Source organism: Podarcis erhardii (assembly GCF_964252035.2).
Source record: "Podarcis erhardii genome assembly, chromosome: 6".
In the NCBI taxonomy this organism is placed as follows: Eukaryota; Metazoa; Chordata; class Lepidosauria; order Squamata; family Lacertidae; genus Podarcis; species Podarcis erhardii.
The window spans coordinates 52483003-52508227 of NC_138510.1; the positions used below are offsets into that span (position 1 = coordinate 52483003).

General features: G+C 39.9%; 1 protein-coding gene across 1 annotated transcript in view; it reads right to left on the bottom strand.

Annotated features, from left to right (window-relative positions):
* The window catches only part of TESK2 (testis associated actin remodelling kinase 2), a 58594-nt gene extending 34783 nt beyond the window's left edge, over positions 1-23811 (bottom strand). The window contains exons 1-4 of the mRNA XM_081865506.1: positions 23530-23811; positions 14841-15148; positions 7243-7364; positions 3946-3994 (exon numbers count right to left, since the gene is read on the bottom strand). Of these exons, the coding sequence (XP_081721632.1) occupies positions 3946-3994; positions 7243-7364; positions 14841-15062 (393 nt within the window). The 5' untranslated portion in view covers positions 15063-15148; positions 23530-23811. The remainder of the gene's footprint in view (positions 1-3945; positions 3995-7242; positions 7365-14840; positions 15149-23529) is intronic.
* Between the last annotated feature and the right edge of the window lie 1414 nt (positions 23812-25225).

Genomic DNA, 25225 nt, shown 5'->3' on the forward strand with positions numbered 1-25225 from the left:
ATTTAATATGAGAAAATAATATTTTAACAATGCTGTTTAAAAATAAAAATAGCTCCAATTTAATTTGTTATAATTAAAAATTAATGCATTTAAATTGGAGAGTATTATGAAATGTCAAGGCAAATTATTCTTTGTATAAAATACAAGGAAAAGTTACGCTTATAAAGTAACAAAATATCTTTTATTTGTGCAGACTAAGTGCCAAACTCAGTTCAAGTTTCTCAAAGGCCTTGGCAGTTACTAAAAATAACTACATGAAATATGCATTAAGACCTCAAGAGAGTTTACAAGTGAATACTTGAATTGCTGAAGAAAAGCTTCCAAGCCAAAGAGTGATTTCATGCCAAAGTACAGCCACATGGCTAACTGCAACATGACTTATTTGTATCAAAAAGTGCTTCCATACAACAATAAGCATTTTTTATTTACTTTTACAGATACTATCCAAGCTCTAGCTAATTAAGCAATATGCAGTGCTAATTAAGCAATATGCAGCTGTCACAGAATAGACTTTATACAGAAGGGATAACTATGCTTAGGATAAACTTCATCTACACCTTTACTAAGCCAACCCTTTCCTTGTAATGGGCACCTCTTGTTCCCAACTAAAGGAAGAGTCACTCTCCCCTTAACAGGAGTACCTACCCCTGTCTACAAGGATGTGAAGCTCTGGCCTATGGACCAAATTTGGCCCAGCATGGGTCACATTTGGTCTGCGAGGCCGTTTCCCCCAAATCAAACCTATCTAATCCACATCTGATGTTACGTGTGGAGCTGGTAGAGTCACAGTTCAATTAGATGCACAACATAGTTCCCCATGGGGAACTCAACTGTGCAGCTTATCCTTGCAGAATGTAGCTTGAAATCTCCACCCGTCAGTGGATCAAGTTCACCACCCATACCCTACTCCTACAGATATAACTTTTCCAGCTCAACCCTTTCTTTACAAGAGCTCCTGAGCCACCGTTGTGGTGTTCTATGGAGAGCAAAAAAGTAAGAAATTTCACAAAAATTATCAACTTTGACTTTCTCTTTGGCCTTCAAACTATAGGAATACAATCTCTAGGTGAAAAGTGAAGAGCCTCCTCAATTTCACCATTCCCCACACCTAACAAAAGCAAACTACAGCCAAAGAAATTCTATCAATTTTTCAAGCACATGAAAATGACAATATTACCCACTGGAGAAGCTACGTTGCTCCTCCCTGGACGTTTTAGCTTGGTGAGGCAGCTAAGACCTTAACCACAAACCTGGTTTGGATGCCAAGTAAAAGCTTGGCTTAGCTATTGCAATGTGCTAAAAATCTCGGAAAAGCAAAGCAGGTGCAAACTTCTCTCCAGAAGCATGTGCACTCTGTCCCAATAAGTTACACATTTGCTTCTAGTTTGTATATATGCATTAAGTTCCCTACCCTCCTTGCACAATGGTCTGCAAGGACTATAGACAGAAAACAACTGCTGGATTTGGAGGGCATAGGAAGCATTTCCTATTGAATATTCTCAAAGCGTAACATCTGTAAAGCATCATTAAGAACAAAAGATCAAATGGGAGAATGGTTAACCACAGGGGATGGAGTCCACTCAAAACTATGCCACAGAATTAATTGCAATCACACTTTGATGCCTCCAGGTGCAATATAGCTTACAGAATCAGTGGGATGTGACTATCCTTACTGTCTTAGCACCCTTCTCTAATTTCTGATTTTGCAGAAGTTCTGTAACCACTGAGACAAGTGGGATTTTCAGCTCAATAGAGCATGCACTTAGGAAGTGGTATTGCTGGTTCAATAGTTCAAACATAGCTTTTGTAGTTTTCTGTCTCTAGTGGTGCCAAACTAAGTGACAAACTAGACATGGTAACAGTAGATCAGTGTTTAATCCAGATTTGTCCCAATCATTTAGGAAGAGGGAGTGAGGGGAGGTATATGATCCTATGAGCAGATGGCATGCATGCAAAAGCTGTTTGACCCTTCTTGCAATCTGAACTCAGCTGTTGAAAAGGCTTGGGAAGAAGGACAATATGGAAGTAAGTGGGAAAGGGGGAAGGGAGAGATCTATATTCTTCACCTACATACCCCTCTTCTGTTAAAACCAGTCTCTATTCACTTTCTAATAGTGTGGCTCCAGGTTTAAACAAGCAGCCTGGGAGGGTGGGTGTGTTCATATTGATCAGAAAATAACTGAAAGAAATAGCCTCTCCCTCACCTGTCCTTCATTCAGGCTTTCATTCAACTAATTCCACATTAATGTTTTTGGAAACGTATTACTGCAGTTGCTCTACATCCAGCTGAGGATTTGTAGTGCAGGATGGCAACATATGTGATTGGTTTGCTAGAAAACTAATTTCTAAAGCAAGCAATTCAAAATAAGACTGACTGGTATCAGTCCTCCCTCCCTTCCCTTAAAGAACCAGATGTGCTAACTTCCTTCAAACATAAGCACATAACCTCAAAATCTTTAATGTGTACAGACTCTCAAGCAGACATGTGAGAAAGAAGCCTGTAATACTTGATGTATAGCCATTCTGCACTTCTACAGAACACAAATCTGCAACAGTGCAAAGATGCATCATTCAGTTTCAGAATTCCTTTAACAAGTTTGCTACACTTCCTTGATATCTTTGTTGCTTGAGTGAAGAGCAACAACAAAATCCACATATAATATTTTCCAGAAGACTCCAGCTCAAAGAACAGATGTGAAATCTTGGACACTTGAAACTATGTTCATGTGCTAATCTTATGCTAGATGCTAGATCTAACCCTTTTAGATCTCTAGTTCTGCATTCAAAATTCATTCAGAATGAATCTGTGTCTCACCTAAACAGGAATTGAAAGGAAGAAAAGATAGAGCATTCCTTTAACTATCTTGGGTTGTATCCAACTAAATACTTGTGCACGTGGGACAGCTTCAACTAGTTCATAAGAACTTCCTCTCCCCTTCCTCCTGCCACACATACCCCATATCTGCTCCAAGGGTTTTCTCAACCCTCCAGTGCAAAACTGAAACTGGAGGTGATATGAGGGGGCAGGCAGAGGAGAGGGAGAGGAAGCTTTGTTGCATGCACAGAACGTCTATGAGCACAATTTTTTTGTTGAACAAAACCTGTTTTGAATCCAAGATGTTTCTTAACTAGCAACATAAAAACAACCAGTGCTAATGCAATAGAGTTTATATATGCTTTTTAATAATATTCCTGCTCTGAATTATTGAAGGCAAGTAGCTGAATTAATGACACTTCCTTTCATACGAATAACATTAGATGTGGCACAAGATGAACAAACTACAAGTGTGTTCTGACTTCTGGAGAATGTCCTTTTAGATTAAAAGCTGCAGTTCGTGACCAAGCCTGCCTTTTAGAAACCAATGTTGTTTTCCATCTCCCTATTAATTCCGTTGTGCTCAGAAATGACATCCCACTCAAATTTATAAAGCAGCATAGGAATTAAATTACTTGAACACCAGAGATACTCTTAACACATCCTTTCTTATATTCTACTTTGGCAAGGAAGGGCTGTGAAATTTAAATATAAACTACAATAATATTAAAATGTGAACTAGCGTATATTAGAAGTTCTATAGGTGTGGTAGTAGCATAGTATGCAATGACTTAAGCAATGACTTGGTCTCCTACTTGATTCTAATAAGGAATGTGTCAGTGAAAATTAAGAGGCCTGATTATAGAACCCTTACAATTAAGACTTGCATTAAATTATATTGGAATGTTTGGGTAAACATAGAATCATAGATTTGGAAGGGACCCCGTATGTCATCTAGTCCAACTCCCTGTAATGCAGGATTCTCAACTAGATTATACATGACAAGTGGCCTCCCAGCCTCTGCTTAAAAACCTCCAAGGAAACAATGTTTCTAGGGACAATTACAGATAACCCAACTAGTTCAAGGGAAGTACATATGATAAATAGCTTGGTACTTTATACAGTCATACCTCAGTAAGGGCATGCAGTTGTCCTTGATGTACACAGACGCCCATAAACCTATAAAACAGGAGTAAACAGCTTCTTAAAATGGGAAACAGACAGTACATTTTGTCAACTTTAAAACAAGTTACCAGTGAATCTGAATCATTATGTTAGTAGCTGCTGCTTTAAAAATACAAATCACCAAGTATATTAGTTTCTGTCTAGCACTAGTATACTGAACCAATGTAGTTGAAGATGGGGAGTAGATTTCTAAATTCTGCCTATTCCTAAACATTTGTAGGATTTGGGGTGAGGACAATACTAACAGACACAATGTTTTACATTCATACATACAGAAAAAGTTTGGTGTAGAGAAATCAATGCTGTGTCTTAAAGTAGAAAGTGTATGTTTGGCCTGGCCTTAGCAATTGTCTAGCTAGATTTTATATCTACCCGGACATTAATACTGGTATACAAAATCTGGATTATGAGAACAGCAATGAAGATACCACCAAATGTGATCACACTGCCAGAAAAGACCAACAAATAAACTGCTAAGTTTTCTATTCATTTAAAATATAGATTCCACATGCCATAAAGGCTTAGGATTCCAATTGTTTACAGTTCATCTCACAACTGCAAAATGTTATCAGTTTTAAATATGACTTTTATGAAAGTACCTTTGAGTTCTGTCATGACACTGAGCTATGTCATAACTGAAAATGGAACAATAGTTTAATTTTTAGTGTGGAGCAACTCTGGGACTTTATTTAGCATAAGAAGAAGTGAAAATGCACAATTTCAAAAATAAAGACCACAAGATGCCTGACAAAAGGAATACTGTAAAACTGACTTATGGAAAGTGTTCATTTATATATATTTTTAAGTTCTGTATGATGCAAGAAACATGCGGTAGAATGTAAGCTGCTTTTGAGTAAACTTTCAGTACTCTTACCTATTAAGTGGGGGGGGGGTACAGGGATAACTTCATAAAGAGTTGAAGGAAAACAAGCAAATAAGCCTTCAGCTATGAAAATCTGTTTGTGTTAATAGAACAATAAAATAGGCTCATTTCTTTCTTATCCAATATACAACGTTCTGCCTTCAAATGAAATAAAGCATAAAGAATGAAGCTACTTCGGACATTATAGCACATGGAATCACACATGATAACTAACCAGCAAACTGACTGTATGGCAACTATGCCGCTACCTGAAGGCATATCAGAGTATTTAAAAGGAAAGGAAGTTATAGAACACAAACCTCAGAACCACATAAAAAAAAAGAAAAAAAGCTTGACAACACATTTTCCACCTTCAAAACGTAACTTGTGAAAATAGCAAGTGCTGACCATGAGTGAAAGTTATGACATCTCATGCTTTACTTTTTCAGCATTCCTAAAGTAAAAAAGATCCAGGATCCATTAAAACCCACTTTATTTCACGTAGTGGAGCAGAAACAAAGTCTGAAAATAATCCAGTTCCTAGTTTAATGAAAACGTGTTAGCACCAGCACTCCTTGTTGCCCTTCACTGCTGTTGTCCCACTAATTTTTGTGCATTTCCTATGCATACATACTTCCTCTTCTTGGAAAAAAAGTCTTGTGTCCCCCGCACCTTAAAAAAAAGCACCACTCCCAACAGAGCACACACCTATTTATTTATTTTTTATTTTCTTGCATTTCTATCCTCCCTTCTTCATGGAACTCAAGGTAGCATACGTGTGGTTTCCAGGCAGTCACCTATCCAAGTATTTACACTCATACACATACCTATGCAACAACGTGCCAAGTGGGGAGGAGGAGAATCTTGAGGCAGGACTATACAAATATGTTTATGTAAGATGGAAATTTATATTTACCCATTCCCCTCTGTAGATGCCTCTGTCCATTTTCATTAACAAACAAACATGGAACTGGAAACCCCATGTTGGCTTCGATTCCACCCTAGCCTCACAATTTTTGAGAAGAGCTGTGGTTCAGTTATAAGGACCTGCATGCAGAAGGGCCCAGGCTGAAATCCTGAAGAGCTACTATCAGGTCTGACTCAGCATTAAGGCAGTATCCTATGTTCCTAGTTCCCCAAAGTGCAGTGCTAAGCACTTGAGTAGCATTGCACAGAGTCAGCCGTTGGAAATGAGGAAATTAGACAAGTTGCACTTCATTCATATGAACAGTTCTAGTTAACAGAAGTCACAAAGCTCAAAGTATACAGGTGCAATTGTAATCCCATTTTATAAACTCATTTGTACGAATATATTTTCCCCGTTTTCTCATTTAAATACAGGTTTAAATGGAACTGCATAAAATATTTCCTATGGAAATGATATGCTATAAGCAAGATAGATGTTTAGAGACTTCAGGAGCTTGTCACTATCAAAGCAGTTGTTTAATCATGCTAGAAAAAGAATACTGATTTAAAAGATGACAGTGGAGTCCTAATCATTTGCATGAGTATTTCTGGTCAAAATGCCAGTCATCACCACAACACATGTAGTAATATTATGTTTTGCAATGCTCTATTTGTGCAAAATACTTGCACTGTACTGTAACAAATATTCCACAACAAGCACTACCTCAAATATCATTTCAGAGAGGTTTCATTTAAATTTACAACCACTTTGTAAAACTGCACACTGCTATGTCTCACCCACCTCAAAGTCTTTGAGCTCTGTTCAATGCTCGAATCACTACTTCACACAGGCACAATGCAAATTAAGATTTAAACAACTAATATTTGTAAAAATAAATTACATTCTTCGGTGGCATGCAATATAAATAAAAGTCTCCCTGCACAAGTTTAAACACCGTTACCCATTTTAACATAAAGAATATAAGCCAATCCTCTTGTGCTCCCCTATGCAAAAGTGCTTTATACATTTATAGTACATAAACTTGCAGACACATCTGCTCAATTTGCATTTTATCAACTGCAGATGACAGGGCAGCTGTATTCAGTTTTTACTCAGAGCAGTCCCACTGAAATTAATGGACCCATATTAGTTATGGTCATTAATTTCAAAAGGTCTACTCTGAGTAAAAGTTAGTGGAATACAACACATATTTAATTAAGAATGCAGAAGGCCAGAAGAAAGCTAGTCAAAATTATTGTATAAGCTAATAGAAATGTATTTGGAATCAGGATGAATCTGGGAATAAAGGGATAAACAAGAGTCTAACCACTGATCCAAAACTTAGCTCCGAAGTTTTGAGAGACAGTACCTGAATATTCAACTTTACCTCCACAAACATGAAGGATCATAAGAGATGGTACATGAAACTTGATTTGCATTCCCACATACAAACATACACCCCACCTTTCTTACTTTAATATGTTTGGATGTGAAAGTCTATTCATGAGCTGGACTTCTTTCAGCATATTTGCTCTGTTGCTGCTTAGTGTGTTCATCTTCAAAGCCATAACCTGATCAGATACTTTGTGCCGCACCTAAAAGACAACCCCCGAAAAAGAAGCTATGAGTCACACAGTGAAAATGAATGGAAACAGTAATGGGCCTAACACATCTCAATAAGTTAAAATTACATTCTCTAATATGAAATGTGGCACAATAGTAGTTAATCACCTTCTACAGATATTTAAAAGCATTTCTAAAACTTCAGAGATGTGCTTATGTAACAATGGATTCCTTGCTGGTTCTCTTCCACTTTCAAGTAGACTATGTTAATTTATAGTAAAGCTGAGTAAGGGGAGTCAGGGGCGGAGGAAGGGGAGCAGGCTGCCCCGGGTGTCACCACTGAGGGGGCGGGGTGACAAAATGCCAGGCGGCACTCACCATGGGGCCTGCAGTGCACCCGAGCCACATATTTCTCCTGGGAGAGACGCAGTGGCTTGGGCGCACGCAGGCTCCGCGCTGCCCAAACGGTCCACCTGCTGTCTCCCTCCCAGCTGCAGGGTGAGTGAGTGGGAGGAGGCAGGCAGACTCCAGAGGCCCTGTGGCACCCCAGGCGCCCAAGCGGCTTCCTCCGCAGTTGAGGGGAGTATTGCCAACACCCTAAGACTCCACACAAATTGCCCTTTAAGTTAAGTTACCCTTCTCTATTCCAATTTTGCAAGTGGTCACAAGTGTTTAAGGCAGGTCCAAAGTTGGGGTTGCATCCAAGTAACTTTCACACAATGAAATTAGTGGACCTAAATTACCGGTAGTCATGCCCATTCATTTTGATGGTTCTAATTTGAGCTGCACTGACACTGGATAAAACCCTTAATCTTTAATTGCATGGAGGATGCTAGAAATGGTCTCTACATAATGAAGTTTTCACATCAGCACCATAACATGTAGCAAAAGCCATTACTTCATTCTTTTGCAGTTCTACAAATGAGGTCAGAAAAATTAGGGAAGTCAGAAAAACTTGGGGAAAGTTGTGTCCCTCTTTTCAGTTTCCCCCCTATTTGTTTCTGCAAAATTGAGGGAGGGCAGAAAGCAATGGGGGGGATCAGCCCCCACAGCTCTGTCTTTTCCCCCAGGCTTTCACATCTCTATGTGATTCTTCCAAAAAGAATCACAGGTTGGCCAGTGCCACAGCAAAGAAAATAATCCACACGTATAATACCTTGTCTGACCCAACTGCACTAACTTCCAAGCAGTTTCTGGGCTCAATTCAAGGTGCTAGTTTTATCCTATAAAGTCTTATACTGCTCAGGACTTCATGCCTTACAGAATGAATTTTTCCATACGAGCCCAATTATGCCCTGAGAAGAGCGTCAAAGGCCTTTCTATGAGTGCCCTCTCCAGCAGTTGTCTGAAGTGTGGAGATGAGAGAATGTTTCTCATCTTCAAGATAATTTAGTGTTGTTTTTTTTTCATTTGCAGCAGTTCGTTGTGCCCTCTTCCCTCTTTGGGGGCTATTTGTGGTGGTTAGACTTACGTTAGGGGATAGAAGGATAGCTTTTATGGTTTGATTGCCTTTTATTGTGCTTTTCTTTTAATTATTTTGTTTTTTATCTGTAGTATAGAGTATTTCACTACTATTTTTAGTCACTTTCAGACTCTTGAGCATAGCAACCAATAATAGTAAGTGGAAGAATTTCCAGTTTCTGTGACACACTGTAAATAACCCACAGACTTGAATCAATCCTGCAAAGTCCAAAGTTCTCATATCTGAGTTACCAAATTAAGTCATTTATAGGACTGAACAACAAAAATTGTCTGAGCAATAAAAGTAAAAAGTGCAACAATAAGCATATAATAATCTAAAACTGAGCATTAAGTCATAACCAAATAAGATAAAACCAAATCAAATCAAATTGGTTTTCAGCACTGCAATGCTGACCGTATAGAGTGAAAGGGAAGGCCTTCTCTGCATATTCTGTGTTATTGGCATTTACACTGAACAAGACCATTCTAACCCACCCTGATTTATGTAGAGCCTTGAAAAACCTGCCCGATACCTATTCTTCTCTTGTGTCACGGGTACTTTAGATCCATAGCTGGTTGTTTTTTTCACAAGCAAACTGATTATAAACCAACTTGGAAACAGTAATGTAATCAATTAACTAAACATTTGCTACTCTATTTCTGCAGTAAAATCCTTGATTGTTTCCATGGTGTGTACATACATTTATTTTGTCCTACTTTCATATCTGGTCAAATATATTGTGCAGGTTTTTAAGTTCCTGTAGTTCCACACTATATTTCCCACTATACATAGCTTTGAGCCAGTGAAACACAATTTGTATATTGTCCTATATTAAGATCTGCATACCCAAGAAAAAAGTTAGCCTGCCAAATATTTTAGAAGGTTAATTTTTTAAAAGTAGCCTGAAGACATGCTTAACAGAAGATCAATTTTATGTGCATTTTCTTCTGCTGGAACTGAAGCTGCATTTATGTCAAGCCTTGCCCCCCCCCCCCAAAAAAAAAAATCTGAAGAGAAGATGGAGTGCAAGTCATTCATCAGTAGGCTACTGGCAACTAGTGCTGGAGTAGACTAATGAAAAGCACATGCATAATAGCAAAAGCATTATTTGTGAAATGACTTCTTGAGAAGAAATTACTACATTGCTACTGGGCTGCATGGAGAGTGGGGTGCTTTTAACTTTGTGATAAATGTAAATGCTTTCTATAGCATGTACAGAAAGGAGCATGCTTTTATATTAGAAATACATTTGTCAGTATTTGTTAAGACATATCACATATAAAATGCTGAATATAATCCCTATGTTCTGCAATCATGGGAAAAGGAATTTAAATTATTGACTTCGGTTTAATCTGCACAGTGTTCACTTTCTCCTCAATGTTTCTGGGTTATTTCAACAAATAACAGCACTGTCAAATGAAATGCTGAGGAGAAAAAACAGCACACAGCCTACCCTCACTCCTTCAAAAGTTCATTAATATATAAAATAGCTCCTGCCAAACATATCTGCAGAAACGAGAAAAAACAAATAAGCATTCTATCAACAACTTTGTTGGTTATGTTACCTGGGGTTGGGCATAAAGGGGCATAAAGGCAAAATCGCACAAAGTCAGAATGAGCCTTGGAATAGCCCATACTGTACAAGATATGGCAAGGGAAAACCCTTCACAGAAACAGTTTTTAAACCTGCTTCTGAAGGTTGTAGACCTCTCAGGAAAAGGTTGGGCAACTTTGAACTGTACTAGCTTAGCGAGCTTCTGCTCACAAAACTTCGAATGCAGCTAGATAGAAATTATGTTGGACAGTTTGCATACCAGGCTACTAAAATTTCTTCCTTTTTCACAGTATTAGCATACTGTATTTTGTTTCCACAAACTCTGCTGTGAAGCATGACACATAAATGAACTGATGCATTGAACTAGGAAACTTACAGGCTGCATTATTAGATAAGGAATTTCAATTGGAAGCCTGCTAAATATTTAATTTCATTTTCCAGTGGATTTTAAGTGGTAAAATAAGACATTTAACTGTAATTGATGGTACACAACATAAACATGCAATTATGGAGCCATTCCCCTCAGGGAATTCCCAAGATCAATGCTTATTAAAGTAATCTATCCTGGTGACCACAGTAAAGCATCTCTATTATGGTCACAAAAGCCACAATTAAGCACTTGCTCATTTTTTTACACGAAACTAAGTTGATTTAGAAGATTTACACTTAGACAAGTCAATAAGGATAAAAAATATATAATGTTCCTTGAGTTACCAGTCATTTAAAGGATTGCTTTATTTGCTTTTAAATGTTTTTATGTTGCTGGACCTGATGATTTATGAGAGGGAAGTATATAAATACTTTTATAACCAAAGATAAGCACATAACTTGCAAATCACACCAACAGAGGTTTCCACAGCAACAGAAGGGGAAATAACTTTCTTTTTAAAAATAAAAAATGCCTGAAAAGGAAAACAGAAAGCACCCACCCACCCCAAATAGTCCTCAGAAGATTGTCCCTTTTAGTTAGATTTAAGAGGAAAACTCTCCTCTTCAAATTCTGGAAACAATTCACATGAACTTGCACAAGCAAAAAGGAACAAACTGTGGCTGCAGGATGTTTACATCAGCAAACCTCATGTTCCAACTGTCAATGTAACCACCTCTTCTTCCCAATCTGTATTAGCAACTCTTATCCAAAACATAACATGCAAACAAATTACAGGACTACCCACTCTGCTTTTCAGAATGTAAGCAAAATGTGGAGAATAGCAAACACAACAGATTCCACAATTATTAGGCAGAGTTCAAATAATAATTTTACCCTATTAAGCCTCACTGTATTCCAAGTTTTCAAAATAGTGCCTTTTCTTCTTAAAATCACATTGTATAAGAAAATACTTGGCATTTTCCCAGTTGTTTTAAATTTGTACCACATTTCCTAAATAATACATGTACAATGTTCTTCACTTTGATTACAGCAAGACACTTTTCTTTAAAACAGTTACTAAAAAATGATACTTCTTTAAAGCAGTTAACTTAAAAATGATGCTTCTGTCCTTGAGATGCATTTCCTGTAAATGGGAAACTGCAATGCAGCACCTTTCAACTACTGTATACCCAGGTGGGACAACCTCTATGGCCTTGAAAGATGCCTAAGATTTTATTTGCTTTTATATCATATTTTAAAAGTAACTTCCCAAGAGTAAAGTTAGAGAATCTCAGTCTAGCGCATAATACAAATCCTCAGTGTACTGATTCCCAAATGAAGTTGATTCCTTATAATATGTAATGTGCATATTATGCTGTATGCCATGCAGTCATTCAGCAGTTGCTGCTTTGTCATTTATTTTAATTTGTTCTCATATTTCTTCCCCTGCCTCGTCTTTAGCTATCTCAGTTATTAATTCAGTGTTCCCCCTCCCCCATTCTCATGCACAGAAGACCAAACTATGGTTCATGAAAATCTGAAAATCTACAAGTGCTTCCCAAAGTTAATCTAAACACACACACACACACACACACACACACACAAGCACATATATGACTGGACAAGAAATGTATAAAGTCTACCATTTCAGAGTAGACTACACTAAAAACCAAAACTAGGCTGCTCAAACAATGATTCTTCTCCATGAGCTGTCAGGTCAGAATACAGAAGGAAAATACATAATTAAAATATAAAAGAAAAGACCCAGTAAAGAAGATTTTAAAAGGAGAGGAAACTGCACCACTATTCAAACCCTGCATAACATCTCCCACCACCCACAACAACTGGTTATGCCAGCTGCAGCTGTTGAGAGTTCAGGTCCGACAACACGTGGAGGGCAACAAGTTATCTACCCCTGTTCTAGTAACTTTCCTCAATAATTTTGAGCAAGTAGGCAATGTTCAAATATGTTGTTTTTGTTCTTCAGTGGATTGGAATAGGTCATAAGTGGAAGTTCCTATTCAAATAGATGGTTTGACAGTTTTTTAAAAAGAAAATAAATAGCTCCAAGATGTAGAAACAGCTCGGACCTTCATTAAACAATGAAAACTCTGAAGATAACGTGGTTCTCTTCTCAGATATTGGTAGCAATTCCTTTGACCAATAAATGAAGTAAAACAAATGCAAAATGCAACAGCAGGGATCCAAAATGACACAGTATTCTTGCACTCAGGTGATTTTTCTCTTCCCATCCCCACCACCCTCAAAACCTTTCAGGACTGAAGGACACTCTGGAACACCAACTCACGTATAAGACATGAGCAGCTGCTGCTGAAAAGTGGCATTTTCTTTCCCCAACATGCACAAGTGTACTTTTCCAGACACACAGGGAGGTGGGAAGTTTAGTGCTTAGACCTGGCAAGTGTATGCAGTCATGTTTCTGTGTCATGAATTCCTACTATGGTTTGTTTTAACGAAAAAAGACATTGAAACAAAACCTGAAGGCAGAAGCAGCCTCCCATAGATGTATGTGTTGCTGGATAACATACTCAGCACAAACTGCACTTCCCAGATGGCCTACATTGTCATGGGTATGACCCAAAATATCCAGAATCAAAAACACATGGAAAAGCCTTGCTTGTTCTGAACATTTCTGTTTTTCTTTGAAAAAGGAACTGGGCATATGGCAGCTCTCTTTAAGCTCAAGCATTAAAGGCTTTTGTTGTGGAAGCTAAAAGCTCCACAGTAAGTTCTCCCCACATACCCATATTATCTACACCTCATCAACTGCAGTTTGCTTTAAATATTATTGCCATTACTAAATGCAACAAGATAACTGGAGTACACAATAAATTCTATATATGGGCAAAATCCAGTTGAGGATTATTCTGTTTTCTCTGGAAGAAGCATAGCATCACAATTTTGTATGACCAAGGACTACATAGTACACAAGCCTAGGCCAGGGTTTTAGTTTTATGAAGTAATTTTCACAATAGGTACATACTATGCAAAGCTTCAACACAAACTGGAATGCAATTAGAACAATATATTCAGACATTAAATATAGAATGTCTGCTGTAAATCAAAATTTGAGTAGGTAAAATGGCCATGCAGAAAACTTGTTAAACTTCTTCACCTCATTTAACAGTGGACCATGTAGATAGAGAACTTAGCTTATGCCACTCCCACATCTGCTCTGAGTAATATGTATTGCTATGCCATTGGACAAGAAAAAGAGTGAGAGTTCAATGACATTAATGGGTTACTCATACCATAGTTAGACCAAGGTCCTGCAGCCTCAATCCTTGTAATTAAAAAGTGGCAAGGGGCACACTTCAAATAATTCTTCTTACTGACCAGAGGCTAAAGGTGCATAAGAAACTAATCCAGTCAGTAAAAAGGGAAGATTGCAAGACTGGCTTATTTCCTCAGGCAGTCTTATCATCTCCTCAGACTTGTAATGTTTTGTCTATAAAATGTAATATGGTCAGAAAGTGCGGTTTTTGTCTTGCAACTTAAACTTGCAAAGGAAATTTGAATTATCTGTCTCATGGAGTGGTCCAGTAATGAGATATTACTAAACCATTCTTTGAGGTAGGAAAAAGACTTGAAGATCATAATTCATTGGGCAAGATCTTATGCTTAGCTGCCAATTCATTCTGATCCCAAGTAGTGAAGGAGAATATATATTGTTCTTTTGGATTGCCAATGGATGAGGTTTTAATTTTAACATCTTTTCTCCCTCCTGTTTTTACAGTTTCATGACGTTTTAATTTTTGGCCTGCAAGTCACCTTGCTTCAGTCTGAAAAATAGAGCTAGATATTTAAATAAAACATACACATTTCTGCAAGCTTTCCAACTTAAAAAATCTAAATGTATTCATGTATTTAGTATAGATATGTTACTCAGCTGCCAACCAGGTGTCTCATCTCACTGTACTTTAAGCTTTCCAGAAATACTCATAGATGTTAAATATTCCAAGGCATTTAACGTCCCTGTTACTCAGGGAGTTAGGCAAAGCACAGTCAAAAGACCAACAGCAAGAGAATATTCATTCATAATTTGTTTAATTACTATATGAAAAATAGGGAAAGAGGAGAATTAAGGTCAGTCTACTCACCTTGAACACCTCAGAGAAGAAACCAGATCCTATTTTCTCACAAGAAAAGTCATCAAGTCGTGTAAGTCTTGAAAAGGCACTAATCAAGGCCTTGTATGAAGAAGTCCAAACTCTGCCCATCTGGGACACGTTCCCATCGCCTCCGCCACCCCCATCAAAATCTTCAACGCGCTCCAAGCGTGGTGGAAATCCTGCTATTGAATTTCGCTTACTCCGATCCATCTTGCAAACAATATGGTTCCTTTAGGAAGAAGAGGAGCTTTCACATCCTAGGTGCTCAATTTGTTTTTCTTCTCTCTAGCCGTATACTAAAAATGAAGGAAAAAGAATTGAACCATTTTCTTGTCCCAAATCTATTGATAAAATGCTCAAGATGAAGCTATAAAAGTATAATTCTACTTGGGTGGATGTGAAGGGGGAAAGGTGCACAATGCTTGATCCCAGGTTTGCAATCAATCTGTGGTCAGAATTGACTCTAGGGGAGCAGAGAAGTTAGCTTCGCAAAACTTGGGGTACCTTTTCTTTTAGTCTCAAAAAAATCAATAACATTAATATCGTGAACTACAGTCATACCTCGGGTTAAAGATGCTTCAGGTTGCGTCCCGTGGCAACCCGGAAGTAACAGAACAGGTTTCGCTGCTCGCGCATGCACAGGTGCTCAAAATGATGTCACGTGCATGAACAGAAGCGGTGAATCGCAACCCGTGCACACGTGGGTTGCGTCTGCTCAGGTTGCGAATGGGGCTCCAGAACAGATCCCATTCGCAACCAGAGGTACCACTGTAATGGGATACTAAAGTGTTGCATATTTGCTTGCAAGGTTGAACACAAATGACTGCTGCCTTCTCTTGTCTTTTTGGCATCTGTTAAGGATGTTCCTCTTTCAACAAACCTTCTAAAATCTTTATACTAACTGCTATCTGTTTCAGTTCAAACTGGTTTTATGTGTTGTTATAATATATGCAATTGTTTTAAATGTTTATATGTGCAACTGTTTTATTATTCTCTAAGTCACTTTGGGATTCCCTACAGGAAGAGATTCATAAATGAAAGAAAATAATAATTTCTCCTTTCACACACAGTGTTTAACTGAATTTTTAAAATATAGTTTAACATTTTAAACTTCTAATTTCAGAATGTGCTAGATCCCTGCACCCCATTCCAGCTAGAGCACGATGAATAGTGAAGCAATCCTCCACACACATATCTCAGCATGGTGAGGATGCAGTCAGTCCAACATAAAAAAGGTAAAGGTAAAGGACCCCTGATGGTTAAGTACAGTCAAAGGCGATTATGGGGTGCAGCACTCATCTTGCTTCAGGCTGAGGCAGCCAGCGTTTGTCCACAGACAGGTTTCTGGGTCATGTGGCCAACATGACTAAACTGCATCTGGCACAACGAAACGCTGTGATGGAAGCCAGAGTGCACGGAAACGCCATTTACCTTTCCATTGCAGTGGTACCTATTTATCTACTTGCACTGGTGTGTTTTTGAACTGCTAGGTTGGCAGAAGTTGGGACAGAGCAATGGGAGCTCACCCCATCATGCAGATTCAAACTGCCGACCTTCTGATCAGCAAGCCCAAGAGGCTCAGTGGTTTAGACCACAGTGCCACCTGCTCTCTGCAGCTGTGCCTGTGCTGTGCTGAGATCCCTGCTTGCCCCAGAGATTCAAGGGAGAGCTCTCTCAAGAGCCAGCAGCAATGTGTTGCACTACTGATCCGTAGTTGATATTTTCACCTGAAGTTTACAGTTGGGAGTTTTTTAGTTTAGAGAAAAGATTGGTGGGGCATAACAGAGGGGTGTAAAATTATACATGGAGTGGAGAAAATGGATAAGGAAAAGGTTTTCTTCCTCTCTCATAGTATTAGAATTTGGGGGCATCCAATGATTCTGGTTATTAGAAGAGTCAGTACAGTACAGACAAACGGAGCTATGGAATTTGTGATGGCCATGAATTTGGATGGCGTTGAAAAAGGATCAGACAAATTCATGGAAGATTGTTAGTATTTTCAAGAGAGATTAAAGGGCACACTGGAACTTCAGGTTTGTGCAATTAAAATTAATTAAAGTCCTCTGACTAGCACTACAGATCCACTTTAAAAACTCAGACTTTCTGCAGATTACTAAGTGATGAGGAAAACACATTGAAAAGTGTAAGATGAACAAATGATGACCAAGATATGTAAGCAGAATGAAATCTCATTGAGATAAAACTGCCCCATAAACAAATCAGAACAAGTGTTCAGTAAATACCAGGCATAGTCTATCTGCCACATAAGCTTTGTGCAAGCAAATTAGGGGGAATGCCAAACAAGCAGGTGGACTATAGGAGCCTTAAGGCCATTAATGGCTACTAGCCATGACTGCTATGTTCTATCCCCACTGTCATAGGCAGCAAGGGAGATTTTTCACCCACAAATTATCACTTTTTACAATGCTTTGAAGATGCGGTATCAGCATCTTCTACATCTTACCTTTTGTGAAGTATTTTAAATGCATAGCCTCTGTCAGTGATTAACTGCTTCTCCAAAAAGAAAACTCCTAGTTTTAGCTAGCGCTATCATATTTCTCACTTCCCACAGATGGAATCAGTCCCAAGAGGTGACCTTCTTTACCCTGTACTATTCTGGTTCAGGCAGAGCCTGTCACTACATAGTGTACTAGTTTGGTGGAAATTAATTCACATTATAAAAGGACGTCTCACATTAGCAAAGCAAAGTCTAAACCCAATAAAGTGACCAGGCATCAACTTTCTGAATGGAGCCAGGGAGTCTCAAATTTATACTTCACACCAGACAGACTGGTATTTTTAATCTTGGAACGTAGTTGTGGTGCAAAAACAAACAAACAAAAAACCTCACACAGAATTCATTCCTTCAGTGCTTGTGCCAGTTAACATGTAGGGAACTTTCAACTACTATAACCAAATTAAAGAACACAGTTACAATTGCCCATTCTAATTCTCTAATCTGGACCTAGCTTGCCTCCCCAAGAAGATGCCCCCCAAAAAACTGAATTTCACATCTTTCTAATGCAACTGAGGAAGGTGGAAGATGGATTAGTGTGTATACCATGAATTGCAGCTTGTGTCTTCCAAAAAGTGAGAGCATTACATGTTTCTCCCCAAACTACATGCACTATCCCCTTATTCACTTCTACCTACCCAAAAGTTTTCATACTTGCTCAGGCCCTGCACCCATGACACCTAAATGTATCTTTCGTGTTCAGAGGCAGTATATACCAAATGCTACAGAAGAACAGGGCTAACTGTGATACAGTACTCTCATGACCTACTTGAATTCCCAGAGACGTTTTGTTGGTCACTGTTGGAAACAGGATGCTAAACTAGATGGAATACAAAGCAGTGGTGGGGCCTGAACCCCAAATTTGCTCTTGCAACATTTTACGTAAGACAAGCGAATGTGTTTGACACAAGTGAATTGTCCAAGGCTATGAACAAAGTGCTGTACAAGGCAAATGTGAGGTCTATGCTACAAACATTAAATTCCTCAAATCAATTTCCCTTTTAATTTACTCCTGAACACTTATTTCCTTCTGCTTTCTTTCAACCCATTTTTCTGTTACCACCTGCCTAACTCTCCTTATATGTAACCACTCTTCTCTTCCTACAACTTAAGAAAACAGGACAGCATAAAAGTCAAAGGGCATCAGTTGTCCAATCAACAGCTGTGCACCAGCATCCTGATCACCCTCCTGCCTCTGCAATCACTACCTTCCACTGTATTTTAGTGGAGGCAGTCATGCACTACTCAGTGCAAAACAATAGGGGTCTGTAAATCCTTTTAGCATTCCTGTACATGCCCTGATAACTCAGAGGCTGTAATTATTTTAAAATATTTTTCCCTTCAGTTTGACAGATTTTAAAGTGAACATGTTTTCAGAAAGCTCCTCGCTAAATTTTATTTTATTTCAATTACGTGACTGCATATCAATTTCCAATCATTTAAAAAAATAAGATTTTTGAATGACAAACCTGCCACCATATTGGATATACTGTAAAGTTGTAATTACCCAAATGTGAAACTCAATAGATGACTTACAGTCAGTTACAATTACAATCTCCCACTCTGCTAGTCCACATAAGCCACCCTGAGCACCCTTGAAGGAAGATAATGTACCAGGATAAAACAAATAAAACCAGGTGTGTTTATTTTTTTATTCCTCTTCAATCTTGTGTTCCTGTTCAGATATGCCTACGGTTACAGCATATACTAATAGAAGCTAGCCATGTGGTTTACTCCAGAAGGGAGAGAGCAGAAGTTCTCCAGAAACAGTTGTAGAGCACAGAAATACTTGGGCATGCCAGTTCTTAAATGGGAGGTGTATTTGTGTGTAACTTTCCTACCAAGATGCATGAAAAGAGCTGACATTTACAAAAGAGCATTCTAGACTTCAAAAAATATTTGATTGTGATCAAAGGACAAAGTAAGCCAACTTTTTATTTTCAGACCCCTGCAATAATCTGCCTTTGTTTTGTATGGAGCTAATGGGAGGTGTAACCCCAAACACTTGGAGGGCAATAGCTAACACAGTAAACTATTGAACAGCTCAGTGGCCCATCTATCTCATTATCCTGACCTACACAAGATGCTTCAGGTAATTCCCATTCTGCCTGCCCAAAGTGCAGGCCAGCAGATATAATACCCCATGGATTTCCACCAGCTGTAACCTGTAGAAAACCCCATACTGGGTATTCCAGACAGGGAGAGATTGAACATGTCCAGAATTTTCTAGTTCCCAATCTAGGCCTGACAGCCACACCAGAGCAGGTTTTACCTGGTCCCCACCTTCCATTGCAGACAGCAGGGGCAGCAGGGCTATGGATGCAACAGTGGTTCCATTCCTCAATCACACCCATGTCTGTAGGAGTATTACCAGCATAAGCAAATCTAAGGCAACAAAAGGATTCATTGCAGAACCAGAGGAAAGACAGACTTTCTGGAAAAATGAAAGTATGAGCAGAAGCCTAGCCCTGTGGGTAAGGAAATTGGACAGATAGTGCTTTGTTATTCATCCACACAAGGAACAGTCATTGTCAGCTTTTATTTTTCAATTTACAGGATATCAGAACCTAACAAAAGCCACAATGGAAGCATGACAAAGTCAGTGGACATAGCTTATTCAAAATATTTTTGTTCTCTTGAATTATGGCTTACAACAATGCAGACTTGGGCACCTACAGAACACTTACAGAAGTGCAAACATAGCAATTTAAACACAGGGTTGTATCCAATGTTGTCTGTGAATAAGCAAAGCAGACTTCTGCTCACACAACAATGACACTTCAGTCATTTGAAAAAATAATAATAATAAAAAAGTGAACAGGCAGCTTGTTTGATTACTGGTGAGCAATCTTATCTAGGTCATGATTTATAGAGGAAAGGTGCAATCTATATGCATTTACTTCACCACCATCTCTCTCCCCTGCACCTCCAAAGCTGCTCTGGAGGGTTGGGAAAGAAGAGGACATTGCGCAAGCCAAAGTCCACTTGCACAACATTGCATTCCATCCATGTGCTACAGCTAAAGACATTATTAATAAGAGTTCTACACTTCAGTCATTTGAAATAATAATAATAATAAAAGTGAACAGGCAACTTGTTTGATCATTGGTGAGCAATCTTATCTAGGTCATGATTTATAGAGGAAAGGTGCAATCTATATGCATTTACGTCAGCATGTGTTCTGCTATCAAGATGCAAGTCCGCAAGAGCCTTTCCAGACTTATCCTTTCACTGACAAATAGTTGTTGCAAGATATCTTTCCCACAGCTAGCACTTCAACTGCAGGAAAGTCATATTCACACAGGAGAGATCCGTAACTTTATTACTCCAGCAGTCCACCTAATGGTTAGTGCCCACAACAACTCTCATGATGGAAATGCTTTACATACACCGTACCATTTTTTAAAAATTAGACTGATTAAGTGGCTGAACCAGGCATAGGCAAACCCAGCCCTCCAGATGTTTTGGGACTACAACTCCCATCACCCCTAGCTAACAGGGCCAGTGGTCAGGGATGATGGGAATTGTAGTCCCAAAACATCTGGAGGGCCAAGTTTGCCTATGCCTGGAACAATACTTACTGCAGTGATCATTTAACTTGTTTAATATTACAAACTTGGAAACACAAGCAAGCTACCTCCCTACATATTTTTTGTATTATGTATAATTTCCCCTATCTAGTATGCACTCTTTTTTAAAGGCAAAAGCAGTGAACAGGCAATCCCGCCAGAGCACAGCTTCCCTTATGTATCCTATGAGACATGAAATTGCATTGCTGGTGGTGGACTGGGACTGGGATATAACATCAAAACTGTTTTCCTTTTTTTAAATCACCAGGAAATGCCCTAAGTTACACAAAGCAAGGCTTGGCTACAAATAAGGACCTCACAAGTGACCAGTCACAAGATACAGTTAGAGACCACATATCTCACCAATTACAAGAAACTGGTGACAGATAAGAGAATATGGCTGTTACCATTATGTCCTATGACTGTGTTAGACTAGATGTACTGAATCAGATCCAGGGTCCAGGCCTTATGCTCTTAAATACGAGTGCATAGTCAGGATTGTTTAATACACATTAGTTATGCTTTAACTGTGAAGAGGTCCCAAGTATATAGTCTCACTTTGTAAATTAAAAACATTTCAGTAGAACATAAATGCCTGAGAACAGTCGACTGCTGATTTACATTATCAATCCTCTACACAAAGCTGTTTCTTTTCTAAAGCATCAATTTGCAAAACAGTATATAAAATGCAAAGTTCCTGTGCGCATATGCAAGTAGTAATTCCAGACAGAAACCAAAATGCCAACAGAGAATGGCCCATTGTCCCCTTCCTATTCTATTGTTATTGCAAATGTTTCCTTGGTGGGATTTTTTTATTTTACTCTTGCCACAACCTATCATATATATTAGGAAACAAACTCAAATAGCCAAGTTTTCATAAAAAACCAGAGTACAGATTCTTAGATTAGGAAAAATATTTATACAGTATCTACACTTTTGCAACCAATATTGTCCTTTAGAACGCCCATCTACTATCATATTCCCTATAACTATTCTATTCATTTTCTCCACATCATACTTATTTTACATCACTATAATGCCATCATTTACTTGCCTTTTTCTAAACTAAAAAAGTCCCAAATAGTGTCATCTTTCATCATAAGGGAGTTGCTCTATCCCCTTTTCATTTAGTAGTTTGCCTCTAAATGGAAGTGAAGCAAACCACTATTATAAAAGAATGCTTAGATGAACAGTATACTCGCTCAGAAAAGTAATACATCTTACACTAAATATTGTAGAATATATATATATATATATAGCCATTATTCTTTAATATGCATTTCTTTAAACTCAAGAGAAATGGCAGAAAAAATGTTATTGAAATGGTGAGACATGTGACACACACTTCACCATTTTCACTCTTTCACACCAAGAACAAACAATGAAAGTATTTATGATGCATACACTAATGTAAAAGGCCTTTGAATGCCTTATCTCAGGTTTTAAATTGCAAAAGTCTTATTTACTTTGTAGATCTACAAAGCAAGGTAGGGCTGGAATTCAAGTGCAATTCAAAACAATGTTTTATGTAGCTTTCTAACAAATAGAAAACTTCAACAACAAACTTTACAAAAACTATAGGAACAATGTCAAAGAAAAAGTGTGTCAACTTCAGAGGCAATTAATCAACAACCTAAATAAGTGACAAAAAGTATATAGTCCTACTCTACATATGACAGTTTATTATACCTTCCATTAAAAGCAAACCCATGTGCAACATAAACAAAGACAAAACAATAATTAAACCATCACAGTGAGCATTCAGCTTTCCCATTCAAGTAAGAGCAGCCTTTTTCATGGAAACAACTACCCAGAAGCAACAGCAGCAGAGCTCTGGGATTAAGCAACGCTGGATATTTCCAATTGCATCTTTCAAAGCATCCCAGCAAAGACAAACCTTCTGAACCAAAATCAGTAAAATGATGAGATTCATTACTTGAAAAGTTCTGGGCATTAAACGGCATGGTGGAGGCTGGCAGAGAGAAAAAGAAAAAGGCAAGGAAGTCATCTCCCCCCTTCCCCTTCATCATCTTTACCTCACACCCTCAGCCAGGTGGCTAAACACTCCTCCATCTTTGACCAGTTCCTCCCATTGGGGACCAAAAGAAAGGCTTTGCATTACTTTTTAGGGCTTTTTTTTTTTAGGGAAAGAAGAGAGAATGGGAGTTCTCCAAAGTGCTGTCAAACTACTAAAGAATCTCTTCGCCCTCGTGTTCCTGCCCTCGCACTTTTCCTTCACAACACTCCCACAAAATGCACAACTCAGGACAGCCCCCCAACCTTTCTCTACCTAAGAGGCCCCCAGCCTCGCTCCTCAGGCTCCCGTCTTCAGGAACTCACTCTGTGACAGTCATGTTCCTCAACATCACCACAAAGGGGGTGGGAAGGGGAAGGGGGGCGTTTTCCACGCTCCTTCCGCGCCTCAGAACTCGCTGCCGTCGGGGGTCCCGTCCGCTAATCCCATCCCCGCTTCCCGGCTTATTGTCACCCCCCCCTCCACAGCCCCCCCCCCGCATCCCACGCGCGAACCAGCCTCTCTCGCCTCCGCCCCCACGAAGCGCCCGCCCTCGCCCCGGACCTCGCTCTTCTTTACCTGCCTCAGAGAGGAGGGGCGGTGGGCTCCGCGCACCCAGAAACGGCTCATATTCACCCGCTCCTTGGGAGGCGACCAAGACTCCAGCAGCGCTTCAGCCGGGGAAGGAGGTCTAACGCCCCGCCGTGAAGGTCCGGGCGGGGCGAGGGGGCGCAGAGACAGGGCGACCCGAGACTCCTTCTTCCAGAGGGAACGGCAAGGCTGGGCCGCAGCGGCCTCGGGCCCTTCCCCACCCCCCCGCCCACCGTCCTCCGCAGCGCCGAGGAAATGAGACGGCGCACTTTCACACTAGTCCAGCGGCCGCTGCAGACCAACTGAGTCGCCTGTCTGGCTCGAAGCCACCACAAGACGGAGAAGGGCGGAGCTAACCTTCCTCCCCCTGCTATATCCGCCAATCCGCATGGACCAGAGTCTGATTGGCGGCTCACGCGGCTAATCATATCGAAGACCTAAGCACGGTCGAGGTGTGGGTCGCCTTTTGGTTAGCGAAAGAGCGCTTGAGTGACAGGCCAGCTTGACTCAAGCGCAACAACAGCTTCGGCCGAAGCCTGCGAAAGGGCGGGGAAGAGCGAACGGGGGGGGGGGGGAGGAGGAGGAGGAGAAGGCGGGTTGCTAGGGGAGCTTCAGAACTATTGGCCGTCAGTCGAAGGCGGGTGATAAACAGGGCGTCAGGCCAATGAGAATGTGCTTACCAGAGACTGCAAAGCCTGGGAGCCAATTCTAAACTGTTTACCCGGGAGGAGGGATAATACAGCTGTCAACACAGGCTCAGACCTTAATTAGTGCTGAGAGACAGTGAAGAGTCATGAACTGCCTGGGCGCTGGACGGGGGTGGGATCAAGATTTGCTGAGTGGGCGTTTGGATATGCAGCAGCGTTTCTAGTAATAAAAACACACACGTACACGCGTAATAATAATGGTTAATTTGTGTATTACTGTGTCATGAGATGCCCAAAATCTTCCTGACACAGCACATGTGGAAGGCGTTGAGGCATCTCTCCTGGTGTGTGCAAGTTGCCCAGGTCTCACTGCCATAAAACTGTGCGCTCAACACATAAACCTGGTAACCCTTCATCTTGGTATTGCCATAGTTGCCTTGCCCACATTCCCAGCATGTTTGCACTCCTGTCTCTGCAAGATCTACACTGGCTTGGTCATGTCCACAGAATGGAAAATGGCAGGATCCCCAAGGAAGTGCATTACAAAGATGTATGTAAATGTGAGAAGAAGGCTGGCAACATTAACTGTGCTGTGTGGTAATTCCCCGCAGATGACCCACAGTGCCTGGAGACAAGTCGTGTATCCACAGCAATGATCAGTCAAGGAATGATCACTGGGAGGAGCACAGAAAGAAGAAACACCATGGTACAGCTGCATCAGCACAACCAGATGCCTTCATCTGCCCCACCTGCAACAAAACATGTCTCTCTCATATCAGTCTCTACAACTGCATCAGCACTGTAACCCTCCAATGATCTGACTTCACCCCTGAAGGTGCACTCTTCCATTGTCTCCTGAGACAGAAGGACGGCAACCAACTACAGTGGTACCTCGGTTTACGAACTTAATCCGTTCTGGAAGTCTGTTATTAAACCAAAACCGTTCTTAAACCGAGGTGTGCTTTCCCTAATGAGGCCTCCCGCCGCCAGTGCCCTTCCACCATTTGGATTACGTTCTTAGACGGAGGTAAAGTTCA